Raw genomic sequence first — 23,577 nt, forward strand, 5'->3', positions numbered from 1 at the left:
GTGTTAGGGGAAGAAGCAAACAAATACATTATATGACTGAGTTACAGAGACGAAATCGCTCCAATAATTTTGGGGATGCCAGCAACCGCATACATTTGTCGTTTGGATTTTGAGTTTGTGCGCGTCAGTCTGTCTGTCTTTCTATCTCTTTCTTTCTCTCCTCATTCCATTCACCTTACTCGTATGATTCATGACGTCACGCTCAGCTTGGCCATCGTCGGCTGCAGCCGATGATCACATCATTTGGCCATAATATTTGGTCACACCGAATCCGAGCATACCCTTCTTCTTGCTAAGGAAGCCCTTGAGGTTCTCATACAGTTTGTTACAACGAGCAATCCTTCTTGAGGATAGTAGACATAAAAACGAAGAAAAGGACTGTTGCGATAATGATATGAGAGTGGCACTTGCCAAGGTTAAGCCGCACATTTCCGAAGTTGTAGCTGTCCCTCTCTACTCTACTCTCTCTCTCTCTCTCTCTCTCTCTCTCTCTCTCTCTCTCTCTCTCTCTCTCTCTCTCTCTCTCTCTCTCTCTCTCTCTCTCTCTCTCTCTCCCTCTCTCCCTCTCTCCCTCTCTCTCCCTCTCCCCCTCTCCCCATCTCAACGCAACTGGCCGAGGCAGACTGTCGCCCCACAGAGCCTGGTTTCTGTTTGAGGTTTCTTTCTTGGAGAGTTTTTTGTTTTGTTTTGCCTCCTTCGCTGCTCATGTGGGGTTCTTGACTTGACTTAAGGAAACATCAAAAGTCACATTGTGCAGTAAATATTCATTGAGGTATGCTTTGAGTTTTTGGAGTGAAATTCATGTTCTGTTGGTTTCGTTCTTGGGAAACAGTGATTTTGTGTGCAACTGATGCAGGGTTCGTTTTTTGTTGCAATAATAAAATGTGTCCCTATGTTTTGAGTTTGGGAAAGAAAACAAATCACATTTTATTTTTCTAATGACGAAAGGTTTGGTGAATGCGTGTACGAAACTTGCGCAGTTAAGAACCATTGCCTTCGATCATTCAGAAGCTCCGAAATTACATTGATGAATAGACGATATGTCGTGATAATTTTTTGTCTCTGGCTTTTCAAAAATGTCTACATGAACAGAAAAGACCCGTTCTCCCCCGTCACCTTTCACTGCCTGCGCACCTGCCACGCAGATCAGACGCGTTATTTAAAGATGCAAAATCAGCCACCGCTATTTGTCTAAGATTTTATCCATTACGTTGTGTGTCCTAAATGAATCTATTTGCATTTACGCCTCACAGAATGCGCAAAATGAACTGTGCGATATTTGGCAGACGCAATCCTGGGGGCACAAGATTAGATCAGCTTCCACATCTGTTTATGGGAGCAATCGAGATTGCGCCCGTTGTTGCATGCGTAAAACATTAGTCAATCAAGGCCTAAGTAAGTCTTATTCACTTCAATCAATCTTTTACAATACGTTTTACTCACCAAAATACGTGTATATCTAACTTGTGTATCAGATTCAGAATTTTTTTTTTTTTTTTTTTAGGTCAAACCCAAATGTTTTCAGTCAATTGCAAAATGAAAAACCTCTGCCTTAATTGTTCCAATATTTTTGGAAGGGAAGTATATTTAATCCCACCCCTTCTCCAGAAAATTAACAATTAACTTCTTGGCTTCCTTAGTATAGTATAGCTCTATGCAATAATCCGTTTCTGACATAATTTAACATGTTTACTGTGGAACTCTGAAGCATTCGGTATGGTTCCATGTACTTCTTGTGATATCAAGCTGTTATAACTTCAATATTTCACCAAATGTTTGGAGAATTTTTTAACGTGAGCTAGGTGACATCTTTTTGTGAGGCAAATCACCTTCCAAACGGTGTTCTTTCCTCTCCACTTCGTCATATGCCATCGTCACTCGCCGTGAAACTTCTGTCCATCCATTTTGTGTACCGCTTATCCTCGACGAGGGTCGCGGGCGTGCTGCAGCCTATCCCAGCTATCTTCGGGCGAGAGGCGGGGTAGACCCTGAACTGGTCGCCAGCCAATCGCAGGGCACATATAATCAAACAGCCATTCGCACGCGCATTCACACCTACGGGCAATTCAGAGTCTTCAATTAACCTACCACGCGTGTTTTTGAGATGTGGGAGGAAACCGGAGTACCTGGAGAAAACCCACGCAGGCACGTGGAGAACATGCAAACTCCACACAGGCGGGGCCGGGATTTGAACCCCGGTCCTCGGAACTGTGAGGCAGATGTGCTAACCAGTCGTTCATCGTGCCGCCGCCATGAAACTTATTAATATTGAAAAGGAATATTGAATGAATGTTTTCGATAAACTCTAACTTCAGCTATTGAAAAGCTCACCTCTTATTTCTGTGCTCTTTCTGAAGTACAAAAAGATGCCACAAGATGGCGCCTCAGACCTTGGCTAATAGGACATTTGTGAGTAGTTTCAAGGAAATATAGTTGAAGTGATGGTTCTTGACTAGGCGGCTAAGAGCTCAAATGTGCATGTGCACGCACGTGCACACTTCTGGTGCGTTTTTAATTAAGCTTTTCAAATGTTTCCTCTGTAACAGATTGTTTCTGTTAGCATTGTTTTTAATGGGCAACACCAATGTAAGAGGTTTAATTTGATTAATTTGTGTGCAGGTATCGGTGGTCCAGAATGCTGCCTCTTCTGGGCAGCCACCTTCCATGCACGGCTCCCCTGGACTGGGGAAGCTTCCGGTTCGGCCAGGCATGCACAACCCGGAGCCCCAGAACCTCCGGACTCCACAGGTCCGTACATATCGGTGTGATGCTTGCATTCTGAACACAGGTGTCAAATATTTAATTTTTTGCAGAAATAAGACCTGCTACATTGATAGATTTCAATTATTTAAAGTAGTCCTCATTATGATTATGCTAATATTTTTAATATACAAAGTCCTTGAATTTGATGAAGGCACATACAACAACAAATCTTTCAAGACTGGACTTAACCCTTAGGCTAACACCAATTCATGACCCTGTATGTTTTTCGCAATGGTTATACAATTGGTGAATGTGTACAGCCTAATATAATAGTAGAAGATGGAAATACAATTGTGTATCTGCACTAACCCATGTGATCGTAATGAATTTCTTTGAGTGCGTGTGAGAGAGCTAATGAGCCCATCTCCTGCTGGAAGCCTTTGTTCTTGTAATATGTAACCCTCCATTACATGTTGAGATTGTATTAAATATTCAGTGTGCGCGCGTGTGCGCGTGCGCTGTCTTGTCAGCTCATTTCATATCCATCTACTATGACGCACTACTGCCTTGTTAGTTGATTCATCAAGCCCTGACGTCCCTCTGCTGGTCTCTTTGTGCAAAGCATCACCAAACAACAGACAGTTGACCAAACTTACACTCCTCAGTATTGAGTTCCTCTGTCTAGTCAGCCATCAATGCTACTTGGGGATTGCCGCCGCGACAGGCACCGACCACCTTACGCCCACAGCTCCGGTCGGCCGCCTCAGCAATGGAGGCGCTGAACATGGTCCACTCGGACTCGATGTCCGAAACGCCTTCTGACAGGGGATTCCGCCAGACGTTCCCAGCAGACCCTCACAATACGTTTGGGCCTGCCACGTCGGACCGGCATCTTCCCCCACCAACTCACCACCAACTGATCAGTTGACAGCTCCGCCCCTCTCTTCTCCCGAGTGTCCAAGACATGCTGCCGCAAGTCCGATGACACGACCACAAAGTCGATCATCGAACTGAGACCTAGGGTGTCCTGGTGCCAAGTGCACGTGTGGACACCCTTATGCTTGAACATGGTGTTCGTTATGGACAATCCGTGACGAGCACAGAAGTCCAAAAACAGAACACCACTCGGGTTCTGATCGGGGCGGCCGTTCCTCCCAATCACGCCCTTCCAGGTCTCACTGTCATTGCCCACGTGAGCATTGAAGTCCCCCAGCAGAACGATGGAGTCCCCAGGGACAACGCTCTCCAGCACCCCCTCCAAGGACTCCAAAAAGGGTGGGTACTCTCAACTGCTTTTTGGTGCATAGACACTAACATCAGTAGGACCCGTCCCCCCACCCAAAGGCGGAGGGAGGATACCCTCTCGTCCACCAGGGTGAACCCCAACGTACAGGCGCCGAGCCGGGGGGGGCAATAAGTATCCCCACACCTGCTCGGCGCCTCTCACCGTGGGCAACTCCAGAGTGGAAGAGAGTCCAACCCGTCTCACAGGTGCTGAGCCCATGGGAAGGGGGACCCACGTTACCCTTTAGGGTTGTGCCCGGCCGGGCCCCGTGAGTGGAGGCCCGGCCACCAGGCGCTCGCCTTCGAGCCCCACCTCCAGGCCTAACCTCAATCCATTAATATTTTTCGTCATAGGAGTCTTTTAGCCGTGCTTTGTCTGGTCTCTCACCTCGGACCTTTTTGCCGTGGGTAACCCTATCAGCGGCGTGAAGCCCCAGACAACTTAGCAGCTCCTAGGATCAATGGGACACACAAAGCCCTCCACCACGATAAGGTTGACGGCTTCCAGGGGGGGGATATGCTAAAGTATAAAAAGGTTATCTCTGGTCGCAATCACTTGACATAATGAGCAACTTGAAGCCCCTGATAAGCGAAAATGATAACCAAGAATGGAAACATGTTTGTCCCTCGCTGGCATAAAACACACGTGCAGATATTGTGCACACAATAACAGGTTCCCTGAGTTTGAACCCACTGCCAAGGATGGAATTCCTGTGCAAAATGTTTCCTCGTCCTCTAGCATTCTAAAAACAAACATGTAGATTTGGCCACTAATTGCACTGAAAGTCCTTACTTCCTTGCCCTTTAGCTGTTGTGTTGATGACTGTGTGCAGACTGTCGTAGGCTACCTATTACCAGGTGGTTGGATGTATTCAATATTTTGGATAGGTTTTGGTCACGTAAGTAGTTCTAAAGAGCTTACCTCTGCATTGTGTCAATAACAAAACCATGGAAAAAAGGTTATGACCGCGTTTTTTTGTATTTACAAATTGATGTTTGATTGTATTCATTAGTACAGGATTGGCATTGATTAAAAATTCCTGTAATCCTGTCCCTCAGTCATTTTTTTCCCTCTCCATCTGCAGGGTCACACAGTCATCAGGTCAGGGGCCAACGCCAACCTCCCGCCCATGCTCATGTCCCAGCGGGTGATAGCCCCCAACCCTGCCACATTATTGCAAGGCCAGCGGCTCTCCAAACCTGGCATGGGTCGCTCCAGCATGGGCAACGCCGTAAGCTACCAGCAGGTAAGGTTTACCCCCAAAAATTCTCAAAGCATAGTCCCGCCTCCAGTAAGTCTCTTCAACAAAGCCTAATAAGGGTCAATAACATTTATAACAGAGAAATAAGGAGCGAAAGATGCATCTTTCACAAAAGTCTTTTGTGCGGCACCCTGACCCACGCACGCACACACACACACACACACACACACACACACACACGTCCGACTGTGAAACGCTACTTTTTCACCCTAATTCTCAAGAATACAAAGTACATTTTGGGAGGGGGAAAAAAAGTCTTACAATATATTTGATTCAAATACGAGGCACTGGGTTTCCACAGGTTCCAATTGTGTATTCACTGCAGATAAACAAGGTTCTCCCATTGTTCCAAGCTAGAGAATTCTGCCCAAGGCTATGTGCTCTTTGCGCCGAGCTTTATGATTGTGAACAACATCTTCCAGTGTAATAATGTTGAAAGATATTCACTAAATACTGTACTAATATTCAAACCAATGATGAATATCACTAATGCATAGACAAACGGATGCATTGACCAGTGAATCGTAGATTAGAATGTAGATCGATGTAAGGCAACATATGAGACGCAAACAAATAGTCATATATCATTGATGAAATTGCACAGGGTTAATATTCTTCAATTAATTCCAAACCTTTAAAACGCAGTGGTTGAATCTCATTTCTTGATTTGCAAGCTCGTGTATCTTTGATCCTAACTTTTCTGTGTACGCGTTAGCTCCTAAAACGAGGAGTCGAAGGGATGTGACTTGAGTGACCATGAACCCGTATAATTAAGTGATTTCATTAAATGCTACTCTAAATAAAATGTAAATGTAGAAAAATATGCATATTTAAATTCTAACCATTCCATATAACAAAAACAAAAGAAGCACTATTTCATTTGAGAGGTCTTGCTGCACTTACAATCCAGCTGATATATGCCCAATTATATACTTCACTGGTGAGCAGTAAAAAGAGGAGAGGTTACTTTATTGGTTCCACGATTTTAACCGCCTCCATAGAGTCTGCTCAAGTCTCGCTCCTTGGTGCGCAATCAAGACCATTTAGATCCTTGCTAATATGGCAGCGTGAAATCAACCTTTGGGTCGCAGACCAACGAGCAAGGCGGGCTTGAAAGAAGACACCCTGGAATGCACGCATACAGGACCATCTCCAAGGATGCACACATTCTGTTCTGGGATGCTGGTTCGAATTTGGAAACAATCTTTTCCATAAGGAAGAAAAGGAATGGAAATAATCCTTTCCAGGTTCATATTTTTCCCCCAATCATAAAACCTTTATTAACTGGGTGCAGGTGATGTTGGATGAATGATACGTTAACATTTTCAATCGCAATAAACGTTAAAAAGACGCTCACTTACAGTATAATACTACTATTAATATTACTTTTCAATTTGGGTAACGAGAGGTGCTGTTGAAACTATTACATGTTTGTTTACCAGTTGATTTAGTTCTTTATTTTTGTCATGGACTAAGAAGTCTGTTTTTATGCGACAAATGCAGTTTTGGTGCAGTTAGTGCATTTCATAAGGGCCACCGCTTTTAACCAGGTATGTTTTCCTTTTCTCCATACGGCTTCAAATTTTGCCTCCTTTAAGCTGAAGCGGCGTGAGACAATTGTCTTGTCAGCACTAGCACACCCGACATCCAGCTAGCGGTTAAGGCCAGCCATGGAGATTGGACCATGCACAGAAAGGCCACACAGATATTGGATCGATGGAACGTGAGAGGAATTTCGTGACCAGTCGCTTTACATCGATTCTAAAATGTTATCTATTTAATGCCACGGTTTGTTTTTAGCGCTCGGAAACGTAAACGAGTGACTGGAATATGGGGACATCCATTCGAAGCATCACTTTGGGATACACGTGACTGCCTGAAAATGTGGACGTTAATGTGATTAGTGTGTGATTGTTGAGTGCTCCCTTTTGACTAGCAAGACTCAGGTTCGCGTCGTTCACTGCGGCAGAGCGATGTATTATGGCACTAATGGAACATAGCTTTGAATCAAAAGATAAAAAAGGTAATTGTTTAAAAATTCACGTGTAATGTAAAAAGGAAAAGAAACCTGCAACGTTTCCCATTTGGCAGTCTTTTTTTGGTGCAGAAGTGAGTCATGCCCTGTCACTTTTTACAGGCTATTACAATATTAGTGGGGATGGGTCTTGAAACCTTAATTGCTCGGTCTTGTTAAAGCAAGTGATGAATCTATTGAGCTGTAAAATCTCATCACTTTCACTGTCTAGACAAAGCAGACCAATCGGGTTCTTTCTTTGGCAGCAGGAATATCACAACTATAAATATAACAATCAAGGGGTTTGTTATGTCTAACAGGGTGTGGTAAATGAGTGCAATTATGTATTGTATTCTTCAGATCATTTGCATGCAGATGTGGCAAAGGTAGTCACGCTCTTTACTTAAGTAGAAGTACAGATTTTAGAAAAACACTAGGTAAAAGTTGGCTTAGTGATTCATCTCCTTTATTGAAGTAACGGACTCTGAAATGTAGTACAAAAGTAAAAATGCATTCTTACTGTCAGTTGTTTATGACACCCATTTTGATAACTTGGCACAATTTAGAAAAAAAAAAAAAAAAAAAAGCACAGCGCTCCTACTGCGAGGCAGAAAAAAAAGCTAGCTAGCATTGGCTCGGGCTTCTATGCCATCACGACATGTATGTTCCCAAAGCTTTTCCTAATTGAACAGACAAAGGAAAAAAAAAAAAAAATGCTAAATTAACCAATGACAACTGAAAGAAATGCACCTCACCTGTATGAGTTTTTTTCAGATTAGGTGAATGGCAATTTTTAGGCCGCGCCAAAACACAACACATTCGCCACGAATCGTTCTCGGGGCCGGCAATGTTACCGCTTTCTATTTACGTCTTGTCCTCATCCACAAAGGTGGAAAAAGTACCAAGGCAATTTTGTCAAAGTAAGGAGTACAAAGTGCAGATGTGTCCAAACGTGGGGAGTAAAAGTCAAAAGTCATCAGAAAACTAAATGTTCAAGTACACGTACCTGACAAATCAACTTAAGTACAGTAACAGAAGTATTTGCACTTTAATACTTCCCCACACTGTTTGCATGTTAGCTTAGAACGCTACTATCAAGCCACAAAATGCTTAATATCGCAGAGAAAAAAATGTTGATGTGTCTTCTTCACAGGCCAGCCAGCAGGTGGCAGCATCCCAGCGATCAGGCTCCAGTGCCATGTACATGAACCTTGCCCACATGCAAGCAGCGGCAGCAGCAGGTGCCAGCGGGGTGGCGGGCAGCCTGGGCGGAACCTCGGCCGTCAGCCCATCCACTCTATCCGGCTCGGCCAGCGGAGGCGTGAACTCCATGGCGGACCAAGCCAGCAGCCAGGCTGCCGCCAAGCTTGCCCTGAGGAAGCAGCTGGAGAAAACGCTGCTGGAGATCCCCCCACCCAAACCCCCTGCCCCCCTCCTCCACTTCCTGCCGTCGGCCGCTAACAGCGAGTTCATCTACATGGTGGGCCTGGAGGAGGTGGTGCAGAGCGTCCTCGACAGTCAGGGTAAGCCTCATCACCCCCTCAATCTGGATGTTAAAAGCTTTTTGAAATCAACGTGCTGGCACAGAGCTAAAAAATGAATGACAACACATTGACTCTGACTGAGTGGATTGTTGTCCAGTAATGTACACAACACTGAAGCAACTGTGACACTCGGACACACGCAAGGCTCCTCCTCCAGCTGACATCTAGAGTGGATATGAAAAATTGCCACCCCAACCCCCCCCTTTAAATGCCAGTTCCTCAGTTAAGTCATTTAAAATCCAACTTGAGCAAAATAATGTAAAAATGTAGGTAGCAATTTTGTGCATCCCCTTAAACGAAACTAAAGTTCCTCCTGCCTCTGGGTTGGGTGTTAACGTTTGGCAAATGGTTCTTAACAAAACCTGTTAGGTGTTCACACAAAAACGTCAACAAGGAAGGTAGCGCCTTATAAATCGGCATGAAACCACTTTCACACACGTCATGTTTGCGGAGTTGTTTTAACACTGAATGGTAGTTGGTCTTGGTCATTTTTGTCCTTTTCATCTTATCTGGGTGTGATGTAGCTTTTTTTTTATTTTTTTATTTTTTTATTTTTTTTTAACAGGGGGTTGTGTACTTTTTTTATGATGTCTTTTAATGCCTGCGGCATGTTGACATTTTTAATCAGAGCTTTCAGGGATACAGCTTGCACAGTACGCAGATCTTTTTGCTGATATTTGCTCGAAGCAAACAGTTTGGACAAGTCATATGATAAATATTCAAGATGAATAGTGTTACGCACCAGTTGAATGCGGAGAAAACGACTGATATCGGTATCAGTCTGCAAGTCGGTGTTGAATTTCTCCTCCATTTTGATTCACAGGTAAACTGCGAGGCACGCTTTCCCGCATGGAGCCTTTCTTCTGTGCCCAGTGCAGAACTGATTTCACCCCCCACTGGAAGCAGGAGAAGAGTGGGCGAATCCTGTGTGAGCAGTGCATGATGTCCAATCAGAAAAAAGCTCTCAAGGCAGAGCACACTAACAGGCTGAAGAATGCCTTCGTGAAGGCCCTGCAGCAGGAGCAGGTCAGCGTCAAAGCGCCCTTTAAAACATTTTGTCTCATTATAGTGAACCTTGTTGCCAGAGAGACTGTTAAATTTCCATTGCAGTTTCATGTACGGTTGTTTTTATTTCATTGATTCCATCTTGTGCCACTTTTGGCCTAAGACAAGACAGATAAGGTACAACTGCTGGCGTAAAACTAGCAAGCGGTCAAGTTCACGTAATCATGGTACGGTTTGGATTGGTAAAACCTGCTCATGCTTGCAGTAGGCATCTGACATAATGTCCTTAATCAAAATGTTGGGTTTTTTGTTGTTTTTTTTGGGGGGGGGGGGGTTCGCTTTACTTGATGAGAGAATCCCTCTACCGTACCTTGCTAGTGTGACTAATATCTCAAAGAAAGAATGCTTAAAAGTGGGTGCACAAGTCTGACATTTTTGGGACCCTTGGGATGCCAAGAATACACATATGTACTATAACAAAATGAAATGAACTGAACTGTGCTGAGTGTTGAACCCTTGTAGCTCCATTTAAGTACCACTGAGTGTGGATGTACTACTCTAAATGTGTTCCTAAATATGACTGCTTCCATTTCAGGAGATTGAACAGAGGCTGCAACAGGCGGCCCTCTCACCCAGCTCGGCGCCCAGCGGCCCAAACGCCTCCAAGACAGACTCCCTGATCCGACATCATGCTCTGCGCCAGGTACACATCCTCTAAAACTTAAGAATTTTTGTTTTTGTTTTCAGCTAAATAGTCCGTGACTATTGGAAAGAAATACTAACCTCACATCATGTACCGTCTGAAAGCAAATTGCATCACTTGTATCAGTCGGGTAAGGCCCATAATGCCTGTTTCTTTGAAAAACCGTATTAGTGGATTGGGTGAATGGAAAAAATGCCACATACCACATGTAAGTAAAATATGTTCTAAATATTTATAGACTTCAATGAAATGTTTCGGGCAGCTTCATGACAGTTTGTTGGGGTGTTTTAGAACCACAATTTCCCTCTTGAAAGAATGCCTTTCATCAAAAGCATGTTAAAAAGAACATGCAGAACGGGTTTGCTAGTAAAACCAGCTGACACGTCAGCGTCGATGAAGCACCTAGTTTAGTCTGGTTGAAACTCACCTGAGCAAGTCTAGTGTTACGTTGCAACACTGTTAGTCATAGGGCGGCGTCGGGCGTCGCAGCAGGCAGTTTACTCCGGTTTATACTCACTTGGGCAGGTTAGGTGTATGAACGTGCATTGTCATAGTGACGTTCCGGACAACAAAGCAGGTGTTTTAGTCCGGTTTAAACTAACTTGGGCCAGTTAAGTGTTGTATTATGATATGTTTAATCAAATTGAAGCCTGGGACAACAGAGCAGGCGGTTGAGTCTGATATAAACTCACATGAGCAAGTTGAGTGTTATCACAATGGGGTTTTTTTTTTTTTTTAATAGTGAAGCCTGGGACAACTTAGCAGGCAGGTTTAGTCTGATGTAAATTCAGCTGGGTGATTTAAGTGTTGTTACAACACAGCTTATTAGTCCTATTGAAGCCTGGCACAGTAGGTGGTTTTGTCCACTTTAAACTCACCTGATTTAGTGTTATGTTATGACAATGTTTTGTAGTCAAAGTGAAGCCGAGCACTTTTTTTCTTCTTCTTCTCAGGCTCCTCAACCTCAGGCCTCGATGCAGAGAGGTCTGTCCAACTCTGCGCGGGGTGTCCTGTCTAACTTTGCCCAGGCCTCTCAGCTGTCAGTGGCCAGCAGCCTCATGGGGATGAGCGGTGCAAAGCACTGTGGCAGCAGTGGAGGCGGAAGCAGTAGCAGCAGCAGACTGCAGCATGATAGCCGTCGCCAGATCTACAACATCCCAGGTACCTTCATCGCATATTGACCTCCTTTTTGCGAAAGGGGGAAATGTATGGTAAATTCCCATGGGAAGGGAATGCTTGAAATAATGAGCATTAATAAACATTTTGTCCTCAGCAAAATAACAGAATTAAAAAGCATGACGTTTGGACGGGTTTATTTGTAAGTAGAACTTTATTAAGTTAAATGCTTTATTGAACAATCGGTTATTTCAATGAAGAACAAAAACATTGTTGTGTTTAGTTACTCATCCCAGACCCGAACCCATTCAAAAATTAACAAAAATGCACCCTCGCCTTCCAAAAGTACCAACAAAGTCACATTCAAAATGGCTTGTGAAAAGAGCCCTCTTCCTCCCAAGAAGCCCCATTCAACATGAAAAAGCAGCTTCCGAAAGCTTCTCTAGCCTAGCCTCTTCATTTGTACTCGTCTTTCAGGCAATGGGCTCTTCATATTCAATTCTCGAACATGGCCGTTCATAATGAAATGCGATTGTGAAAGTGCATCGTTGGGATAGATAGTCACATAGAACGCTGTCCAGCTTTCAACAAAATAGCAGCGGTAGCAAGACCAAGCTAGCATTAGCACTGTAAACGAGCTGATACCGTGGCTGCTACGTTGGTAAGCATGTCCTATTCGTAATAGAGTGTTACCGTAACACTAAATGTTAAGTTTTGTATTTTGGAATGTACAGTCAATTCAAAATCAAAAAGAGGTGATAAAATTACCTGTGTATCGGAAATGTTGCTAATTCCATGTCACATCTGACTCCTCAGCTGCCTGAGATCTCTGGCTCGGCTTCTCATTGCCCAGTTGTTATGAAACGAGGGATGGGCAGTTTTTTTTTTTTTTCTTGTTTTGTTTTTTTTCCCCCCCGTATATATTATTGTTTGTATATATTATTTTGCCATATTTTCAACAAGGCTCCTGAGCCTGGGGTAACAGCTTAGCGTGAGGCTGCGGCGGTGTGCCCGCAAAGACAAAGGCAAGCTATGAGTGTGACTGCGAGTACACTGCAAATGATTGAAACCTTGTCAGTTATGCCTTGGGTGATTGGATGGTTGGATAATTTCCTGCGGCACCCCTGATAATCTCCCAAGGTACGCTGGTGTGCCACGGCACCCTGGTTGGGAATTACTGTTCAAGGGTGTTTAACTTTTGCGGTTCAACTCAACCAGGAACTAAAAGATCCAGGTACCAAAGTGGACAAAATGTGGCATGAATGCATGAATACACACTATAGATAGAATAAAATACTTTACTGACTTAGCAGCGGCTGAACTTCACAGCATGAAACATTTCAGTTAAAGCAAACTTGTTTTAGCTTCAGTATTTGTACATTGTTGTTTCTGTCTGTCCCCTCACCACAGGGTTAAATATCGCCTATCTGAACCCAGCGGCAGTCGGCGCCCATAAGAGCTCCAGCTTAGCAGACCGGCAGAGAGAGTACCTGTTGGACATGATCCCACCCCGATCCATATCGCAGTCCATCACCGGACAGAAATGAGCCCTGAACAGCCGTACGGCCCATCTGAAGACACCCCGCCCTGGGCCCTATTGTCCTTCCCCACATCAAAGCACTCCACGATCAGCCAATATTTCCCCCTCTGCCCCAAGGCCCCACCCATCGCATGCAGTGCCTGTCCATGTGCCTACCTTAAACTGACCCATTTAAAACCCGCCAAGTCACGGAAAGACAATAAAATGTCAGCGCATCTCAAATTTAATTAGCATTGTTCATAATTGTAATTCCCATTATTACCGCACTATTTTAAATGCACCTACCTTTTTTTTCCCTCTGTTACTATTACTTATTATCCTTTCTAAGTATAATTTTGTTTCTCTGCTGTCATTCCTTTACCTAAGGAAGTGACGGTTAAATCATTGTCGGGTCACTTTAGATTTTTTTTATCATATAGGTGTTTTTTGTTGTTTTTTTTCATTATTGCTCCTCTCATATAAAGCTTAGATTGGAGTATTGCTAGTAACAGATGATCAACAGCGTGCATTCTGGTTACTATGCAACTTTCAAGCTTCATAATAAATGCGATATGGAAGTTTCAAAGCTGAATACTGATCCGGACTATAATATTTAGTTCGATAACTGCTCTGCTTGTTCTTCAAAAGAAGATAATGAGCTTGCTCTTAAAAGAGTAGTCTGTTGGGGGCACATGACACTGAGGGCAGAGCATCCACATTGTCATCATCTCATCAAAGTGACACAGTTAAGGGCATCCCAAGTATTAAATTCCCTCCGCCATCAATGCTAATGAATGGGAGATGACTGACAGAAGGGTGCTGGCATCTCAGAAAGAGAATCCTGTGAGATCAAACATTTTCCTTTGCTCGTCGGCTCCCGCCATTACGCCCATCAAGCTTCACCGCTTTGCTCATTTCCGAGGTCCGCGGCTGTCTCCTACTCCAGATATCTCTCTCCTCTTACATAATGGATGTACGCGCGACAGTAGTTCTACGAATCAGGACTGAGCAATGCAGCTCCAGCAGAACAATGCACACACCAGAGGAGGAGCGAGCTGTCAGGTTTGGGAGCTTTGCAACTCTACCAGAGGAAATCACCAACAAACTCATCCAGAATTCAGGAGGAGGAACGAGGCTTAACAAAGCAGATGCGATGACCCTCCTGCTTCCATCCTTCCAACCCCACCACCCTTAACTACCTTTGGTTATGCACAGACTGGACCCTTTCTACCCAGCAGCTCGTCTTTCACATCACATGTTCTTTCAATGTGAAAAGGACTCCACTCTTGAAGGTGGAAGCACAATTTGTGCACCCAGACCAGATTCAGTACTTACAAACCTTGAATTCTGGTTCATTTGTTGTTAGGTTTGGGACTATATTTTCTGATTCTTAGCCCCCGCTATCCCAAACCTAGCCCCACCCACACCCCCGCCCCAATACCCCCCCCCCTTATTGTTTTTTTTGGTTTGTTTGTTTGGTTTTTTTTTGGTTTGTTTTTTTGCGGCGTCTCCTCTTGAAACGTTGGCGGACCTGAGAGGTATTAGCCTTCGGGAGACGATAATAATCAACAAAGCTAAAAACAAAAAAAAAATATCTGAAAGGATTATGTATAGATACCTAGCATCAGAGGGCGAAAACAAAGGATGTGGATTATATCTTTTATGGGAGAGACATGGATCAATCATTGTGTGCATGTTGTGCGCACAAGTTGCCTCACTCCAGAGGAGCACTTTGCATATTTCCAATTGGAAAAAAAAAACAAAAAACAAAAAAAACGTTTTTTTTTACAAAAAAAAAAAAAAAAAAAAAAAGAGGAAAAGAATGTTACAATTAAGAGTCTCTTAAGGTCTAGAAGCTGGCTTAGGGCCTATCGGAGAGTCACAGGTTTTATGGTTTACTTCTAATGTTCTTTGGCAGTGTTGCTCTTAGAATGTTGGAACTCACGTTGCATGTCGCTGCTCCCTGTTGCGGTGTGGTAGACCCAGCCTACGAGGACGCTACTTTAGGCTAAGGTAGAAGCATGAGTACACTCGCCTGAATTTGTCCATCCAAGTCTAAACCCATGGTCTTTGAACCAAAGCATATCCTGCATAAGAACTGATAGGGAATCTGATGGTATCAGGAAGGATTAGCGTGATTAGATTGCAAAAAAGCTCGAGTCTGGCTCATGAGAATCCCCACAGTGTCTCTTTTGCGCTGCACAATACCGACTCGACTCAGCTGTACTTTGCTCTACTTGACTCTGTTTGAAGCAGTCAGTTTCCCCGTGTCAAAATTGTACAGTGCTTTATATCAGTATCTCTTTGGCAGGCTTGGATCCCCAAATGCCAAGATACTAGAAACCTCAAATTACCTGGTAGTTCCTGGTTTTGACAGTTGAAATGCATCAATCACGAGTATAGCCATCTTGAGCCATTAGTATGCCATGCTGTGGAAAAGGGGCCATACCTGGTCAGGTTATATTAGTGCAATCATTTCAGGAACAAATGGGACAACGCGCAAAAGTTTGATTTCCTTTTTCCTCATTGTTTCAATGTTCATTTTTACATGTTCAAATCCATCTCCATACACTTTCATACGTTTGACATGTAGTTGAGCTTGTGCCACACCACATTGCGATAAAAGCTGTGTCCCGCATCAGGAGCTGTCTTTCGGAAGCTGCTTTTAAAGTATAAAAATGTGATGACGACCATTGAAGCAGAATTGGAACATATTGCAATGCGGTCCTGTTTTGTCGACAATAAGTTTGTCCAAATTCGGTAGGTCTTTCAAATTTTTTGACATTTAGTTTTTTCTTTTTTTTTTTTTCTTCTTTTTTTTATACAGCTATCCTTATTCCAAGAGTCTATGCTATAAAGTATTTCAATAGAGCTGTACAAAGAAAGCGAGTGAATTTCACTTTAAAATGTATTCGAGTTGTAGTCATCTGATATCACCCATATTTCACCTCATATTTACACTCTTTACACCTTAACTTTTTTTTCTTATTTTACGATCCAGTCAGGCCAACGGTACCATCTAAAGAATGCTCTTAGAATATGATAAGCACGTTGTTGGTCACTTGCGTAATTACTTGGTCTCCAAGCTTTGGGAGTTGCTGAAAATCTTTTATGTCGGCATATAATTAATATAATGTGTACTAACTGCTCTCTAAAAGGAGTAGGTAGAACCTTGTGTACAGTAGCATTTCAATCAGTGTTCAGACAGTGCAGTATTATTCTTGGAATACAATTATTGAAGGAGGTTGAGTAGTGGATTAAGCATCCGGGGAATGAGACTGTTCTCAGTATGGCCCGACAGCATTTCACTAAAAACAAACAAGAGGTCTAAGGTTTTGTGATCTGAGTTATGAAAGGAAGCTAATGTTTGACAACAAAATGTGACTTGAAATTGATTATATTTGGCAAGATCCCATGAATAAATCCTGAATACTGAGACATTGCTGAACTTGTACCACAGTGTTACTTCAGGCCAGAGGAGATGTGACAATTGATAGTGGAATAGTTAGCTTGTTGACTATCTCACCTTACTTCTGAGAATATGGGGAGGCCTCGTTTCCATCAAGCAGCAGTATACCTCTATTATGAACGGTACACATTTTTTTTTTTTCAAAAGGCTTTATGGAGGTACCAAAGCAACATCTGTACCATAGCGTGTTTTGGTACCCTACCAACCACACTGGTATGGTACCTTAAAGGGTGGCGCTAGACATGCTGAAGTCAGTGAGAATGGTCACTTTAGTGGGGGAAAGAAGAGCAAACACGAAATGCTGGATGTCCTCCATTGTTTTGTTTACTGTTGCCGTTCATTACATTATTAGGTTACATTCTGTTTGCACTGACATACTATCAACATCCCTTGTGGCAAGCTAAACTCAAATGAAACACTTGTTAGAAACTCACCCTGCGTTCATTTTAGACAAGTACTTGGGCTGTGTTCACATTCGTAATGGATTCTCTGGTCTGGACCGAAAATGAAAAATATACATGGTGCATCACCATTGGTCCTCAGTTTTTGTCGTTAGCCCAAAGGTTGCCCAGTAAGGATACATACTGTATGAAGTGGTGACCTAGTTTAACAAAATTCAAACTTCCAAAACAATATTACTTGATCATAAATCTTCAGCCTGCTATTGGCTGGAGACAAGTCCATGGGTGGAGATCGCCTCTGGCCCAAAGTCGGTTGCAATAAGCTCCAGCTCACCCATTAAACCTAATGATGACTAGCTTCATAGAAAATGGATAGATGTACAGTAAAAGCATCAAGTGTTCCTTTGTTGCGCATACACACAGCATTTCTGAGGCCTGAACTAAACGCGTAACAGTTTTCTGGCTTACCTGTGCTTTACACTGCTTACACTTACACTGTGCTTCCACTTTTGCCTTTGGTACGTGTTGCATTGAAATTCCAGAACAAGCCCAAATTGCACCATCTTTTTGCTCTCGTCAGTCAAATTCCTTTGTTTGGTGCACTTGCTGTTCAAAATTGATTGAATAAACCAAACTATTAAGGTTTATCATAACAGAGTGCATTTTAACCCAACTAAACCTGTCAAGTGTGAACACACCCTTAAGTGTTTGTTGTCGTCCTTTCATGACATACACTGATTTATGCCGTCATGTCTCAACTCATCTTCCAAGGTGAGCTTCACGACCACACTCAGAGGTACTAAACTAGCATATAGTTTTAGCACTTAATCTGTTTGCATCTTTTGGCTTTAAAGCAAGTCTAAGTCTTGGTGAATCTTAATTGGACGAATATAAACCACAGCACTTCGTTTTGATGAGTGTATGCAGCGTCTCGCAGTCACATTGCTGCCTGTCGTTTGAGCTAGCCACTCACTGCCAAGTGGTAGCAGTTTAAGAAACAGTACTTTCAAAGCAATGTTAAACGAGCTAAATGTTTCTTACTTAATCTAAATTTGAAGAATTTAACGCAGAGCACTTTGATTTCATGTATGCAGCGCTCCACAGTCACGTAGCCACCTTTTATTTGAGCTAGCAACTCATACGCGAGTGCTAGCAGATTTAGCTGAGCTAAGTAGGAAAACAATACTTTAAAACCATTTTTATAAATAACTAATTTATTCTTGTTGAAGCTAAATTGGAAGACTTAAAGCCGCAGCAAATACCTTTGAGTGTATGCAGCAGTTCACCGTCACAAGGCCACCTTTCATTTGAGCTAGCAACTCAGCTGATTTAGCCAAGCCAAATAGTAAAAGAATGCTTTCAAACCATTGTTATAGAGAAATTATTCTCTTTAAAGATACATTGGAAGACTATAACCCACAGCACTTAGTTCTGATGAGTCATGTATCCCTTTCATTTTGCCTAGCAGCTCTAAGGCGAGTGCTAGCGGTTTAAACCAAGCTAAGTAGTAAAACTACACTTTCGAACTATTGTTCTAAAGAACTAATTTATACTAGTTGAAGCTAAATTGGAAGACTATAAGCCTCAGCATATAGTTTTGATGAGTGTATACCATATTTCATTTGAGCTAGCTATTCATAGCCATCTGTTAGCGGTTTAAGCTAAGCAAAATAGTTAAACTATACTTTCAAACTATTGTTCTAAAGAACTAATTTATTCTTCTTGAAGCTAAATTGGAAGACTATAAGCCACAGCGCATTGTTTTTAATGAGTGTATACAGCGCTCCACAATCATGTAGCCACCTTTTATATGAGCGCAGCTTACATCCATGTGCTGGTGCAAACTAGCGGTTGAAGCTAAGTTAGCAACTAAGTTCACCGCTTTTCCCACTCATTTGATGTCAACCTGTTCAGCAGGCATGTATTTTGTTAAGTGGACACAAAAATAATTAAGTTCATGTTGAGCTAACGAAACTGAGTTTTAGTGCAACAGCCTGTTTAGCTGCCTCAGCCTTGAGATAACTCCACAGTGTCTACTAGGGATGGGCATTTGACAAATTTTGTTTTATTTTTTTCCTTTCGGAAAATTACAAATGAGTGAACTGATTTTTAAAAAATATTTTTATATTTATTTTAGATGGCAGAAAATATAAAGAAAAGTGTTTTTTTTGTTTTATTTCATTATCATATTTATTTTCACAATTGTTTTAAAATTTAAAGCCATTCATAACTGTCAAGTTCTTTTTCTTCAAACCACAAACTTGTTGAAACTGAGTAAACAGTGCCTCTGCTGGTTGCACCCAAGTAGTGCACTCTATTTTTCAGCCGTAATCATCAATGTGCATAATTGTTAATGATTGATGAATTAACTAATCCATCATTATGCCCATCCCTATCTTCTACACATTTGCATTATTCTTCATGCATCATTATGGCTGCCAGTAGCTTTGTGAGTGGTTCTCCAGTCAAATTGTAACATGAAGGCGGGGTGATGATGATGATGATGATGATGATGATGATGATGATGATGCTTGAACAATCCAGGCCGTGACTGGGTCACAGCATTCGAGCGAGAGGAAAGTCTTAGGCCAAGACTCTGAAACTACCTAAAAGAAGAGATGTAAACTAAAGTTTACACTTGGACAAAATTCATTTTAATTTAGTCAAAGAAAAGAAATCAATTTTCCCTTTATCTGAATAGTTTACCAGATATATTTTCCTGATTTATTTTATTTATTTATTTTTTTTTTTTGTCGGGGGTGAATTTTTAATAACCGCTCGCCATTTCGTTTTAAAATGGTCATGCATCTCCTTTTTGCTGTCAAGCTGAAGTTAATACTGAAAAAAAGCTCCTGTCTCTCTCTCTCTCTCTCTCTCTCTCTCTCTCTCTCTCTTGCTATCTATCGCTCTCTCTCTCTCGCTCGCTCTGTCTCTCTCGCTCTTGCTGTCTCTCTCTCTAGCTTTCTCTGTTTCCATCCACACCTTTGTATTTTGAATGTCATTTTTTTTCCCCTCAAAAAGTCTTCTTTTTATTTCTGGCGACTGAATTCCTCTCCTGAGTTTACTTTCTATTGCAGTTTAAAAAAAATAATAAACAAATGTATTGACTATGAGATAAATTACAATATTTGCTAGGTTTGAAGTAATAATGACTTATTGTACATAAGCATTTTCCTCCCTTGTACTGAAAAAAAAAATAAATGGTTGTATATTGTGTAGAAAAGCAAACAAAAAGCCATGAATATTGTGAAGCTTGTCATTTCGTTTTGTGATCACTGTGTATTATTGTGTAACAAATGTGCAAAATGTTTGGGATTCTTTTTTTATTTTAATTTTTTCCCTCCCAACTTTTTCCTCTGCTTCTTAAAATGGACTCCCTGGGTGCATTTGATTTGGTTTTTAGACTCCAGTTACCAAGAAAGTGCTCAATGGTTCAGCGTCACACAGTGCACGCTGTTTTCCTTTTTTATTATTATTATTATCATTGTTCGTGGGGCAGCAATACTTGAAATAATAATCATTTGTTTCATACTAAATTGTTCGTTAACTTGCTTTAGATAAAAGCACTTTAGTTTGGACAACACAGTAGTACTCAAGTAACGGGTCATTTCAAGACACGAATGTTGTGTTTGGATCTTTGCAACAAATCATGTTTATCTTTGAGCACTCCTGCATGTCCGTGTATTCAAGCGAACATCTTTATGAATTTGATTTCATTAAAAAAATGCTTTTTCAGAACTGACCAACCTGATGCAATAACATTGAAATTTGTACTATTTTGTGTCTTCTATAAAGCTTGTTTGCTGTCTAAAAAGATAGACACCTATTATACGTGCTTTATAACACCTTTTGTTGTAGTAGGAAACATTAAAAAAAAAATTTTAATTTTGTTGCCTTTTTTAATCCCTTTTAATAAAACAAAACAGCCAAAATTCTTCCTTTTAAAAAGGCAAAAAAATGGAAAAGATTTGTAGTAAATGTGCCAAAGCACCCTAATATGAACCTGCTGGCTTTAAATATTGCTGCCAACGCTTAAGACATTGTTTTCACTTGCATAAAGACGTTTGCACGATAGCCAGCCATGCATGGAGTCTGTGCTAAAATGTGCATCAAATTCCATCTCTGCGCTTTTATAATTGACCCGACTTTAAACCCATGTTCACCGTTACTGCCAACCCCAGCGATTGGCTTTCTCTTCTGGTATTGTCATTGTCAATATTTGGTTGCAAAGTCATTTTTTATTCACTTTCAAGCATTTGCATCATCTTTGCATTGCCGCCAAACATCTGGGGAAGCAAGACACAAATGATGAAATGAAGCAGAGACTAATTTACGTCCTTTTTTGTTGTTGTTTGTTTGCTTACATCAATCCTGACCTTTTGCACATACTTGATATTTAACGGTCTTCAAAAAAAAGTCAATGAAAATAATGCTGTTTGAATACTGCCAGTTGATTGACAATTATGCATTGATTGAAAAAAATAAGCTAATTTTGGAGGAAATAACTTTGTAATATTTATCTTGCAAGCTATGTTTAATAAAGGTTGAAACAATTTGCTTCCAAGTGTGACTTTAAAGTCCCATTGGCACAAACTGTTGTTTCATTACACTTTCACTCTCACTTAACTTGGTCTTTGCAATAGAAAGGTCTTGAGTTGTTGTTTTAGCAAAACTATAATGATCTGTAGAGCAAAGACCTCCTCCAAGGCCAAACTGTTAGCCAAAAACATTGTTTGCACTAAGTACTAGAGCATCGTATAACTTTTTGATGTAACACAGCATTTCTGGAAAAGAACATACAAACAGTCTAACATGGTGTGATGGTCTGGGGCTGCTTAGAACCTTCAGGACCTGGATGGATTGCTGTGATTGATGGAACCATGAATTCTGCTCTTTACCAGAAAATCCTGGAGGAGAATGATCGGCCATCACTTTGGACAAAGTATTAGTGCCCCTCCTAATGTTACAAGAATAAATTAATATTACGAGAGAAAAAGTCATAATAAAGTTAATAGAACAATATCATAAGACAAGTCATAATGTTACACCAAAAAGAAAGAAAAGTAACGTTACAATACAAAAAAGTTGTAAAGGTACAAGTTTGAAGTTGCATTGTTACAGGGAAAAATACAAATGCTACGGGGGGGCAATTTGATTAAATTTTAACTCAAAATAATTTTGGTCAAAATAAGTCATATTAGAAAATAAAGTAAGATTACGTGGATACGGTCATGTTTTGGGGGGGGGGGGGGGTTCATACTTCATACTACATAATAATTTTTTTTTTTTTTTTTTTTAAAGGAGTGAATGTCAGAATTTCCACACAAACCTAAAAGCAACATAAACTTCTAGAAATGATTTACTTGGCAAGATCCTAACAGTCCTAATCCAAATGAGGAATGTGTTTATAATCATAATAATAATATGATTTTATTCTCTTGAATTTGTATTTCTCATGTTTATAGTTTATCCCTTTTTAATGTGTCCCTAAAGCTCCTTTGCAGTGTTTGAATAGAAGGGTGTAGCCACTATGATTGTGGGTGGTGGTCGTAGTTTTATTGATGACTTAGTGGCGTAAGCGGTGGAATTAACTTCCGAATTATTATTATTGTTATTAAATGTCTGATCGTGCCAAAGGGGTCATTAAAACAACAAAGCGGAATAGAGTGGACGGATTGCTTTGACGTTCGTTGTTCATTGGAGTGAGATGAGAAAAAGACAAAACAAGCGAAAACGTTCGCGTTTCTGGGCTACCGCGTGGCTCTTCTGAAAGAGTTTTATTCCCTTACATCCCGTGAGGTGTCAGGCTGGAGCAAAGCCCTCCAGCACGCTAAAGACAAATGTACATAGTGTCCTGTCATCTTGTTGTTGTTTTTGTGTGTGTGTGTCTGGGTTGGACTGCTCAAGTTGCTCATTGGCTCTCAGTATTCCTAAATAAAGAACATTATTATTAGAACATACAAAGGCCTCGAGTGGAAGTAACGGTATGATGGGTGTTGTTACCAGAATTGTTTTCTGTTTTTGCTTGCACGAAACATTTCTTCAGCAGCAGGTGAACATGTTCCAACTCTCTAGGAATATCGTCCGCCTCATCTGTATGGAATTTGAATGTGCTGTGACCCCTGGCCTCCTTCATACACTTGACTGACTGTAACAAAACAAGTGAAGTCAACTCATTGTGCCATTGTAAGTCATGCCTTGCCATGTTTTCAGTACAGCACATATGTTGCTTTGTGGTTCTGCGTGACTCAGCACGCAGAAACGACACGTTTTAAATATGTTTTTGGCATTATAACTGAGGGACTGAAAGGCAAACTTTGCAGCAGGTTTTTGATCAACAATTGGACAATGCATTTACTGGTTCAGTTTCGACACTGATCTTCTTTATGCTGTTCACGTTTTGACATCAGGAGACCAACGCGACACCTAACAATTGATTTATTACCAGGTTTCAAACAGGATGCTCTCAGAGGGAAGTGGCCACTGAGTTTCAAGTGTCCCAGAGTATCATCGACAAGTTGGACTGGAAGAGTCACAGAAAGGCGTAGAAGTTGACG

At 41.6% G+C, this 23,577-nt stretch overlaps 1 protein-coding gene across 1 annotated transcript in view; it reads left to right on the forward strand.

Annotated features, from left to right (window-relative positions):
• Positions 1-21,581, forward strand: part of gatad2b (GATA zinc finger domain containing 2B) — a 69,574-nt gene extending 47,993 nt beyond the window's left edge. The window contains exons 5-11 of the mRNA XM_061664315.1: positions 2,620-2,748; positions 5,073-5,234; positions 8,417-8,786; positions 9,631-9,833; positions 10,408-10,515; positions 11,469-11,676; positions 13,042-21,581. Coding sequence (XP_061520299.1) covers positions 2,620-2,748; positions 5,073-5,234; positions 8,417-8,786; positions 9,631-9,833; positions 10,408-10,515; positions 11,469-11,676; positions 13,042-13,178 — 1,317 coding nt within the window. The 3' untranslated portion in view covers positions 13,179-21,581. The remainder of the gene's footprint in view (positions 1-2,619; positions 2,749-5,072; positions 5,235-8,416; positions 8,787-9,630; positions 9,834-10,407; positions 10,516-11,468; positions 11,677-13,041) is intronic.
• The last annotated feature ends 1,996 nt before the right edge of the window (positions 21,582-23,577 follow it).

This window comes from Phycodurus eques, chromosome 20 (assembly GCF_024500275.1).
Source record: "Phycodurus eques isolate BA_2022a chromosome 20, UOR_Pequ_1.1, whole genome shotgun sequence".
In the NCBI taxonomy this organism is placed as follows: domain Eukaryota; kingdom Metazoa; phylum Chordata; class Actinopteri; order Syngnathiformes; family Syngnathidae; genus Phycodurus; species Phycodurus eques.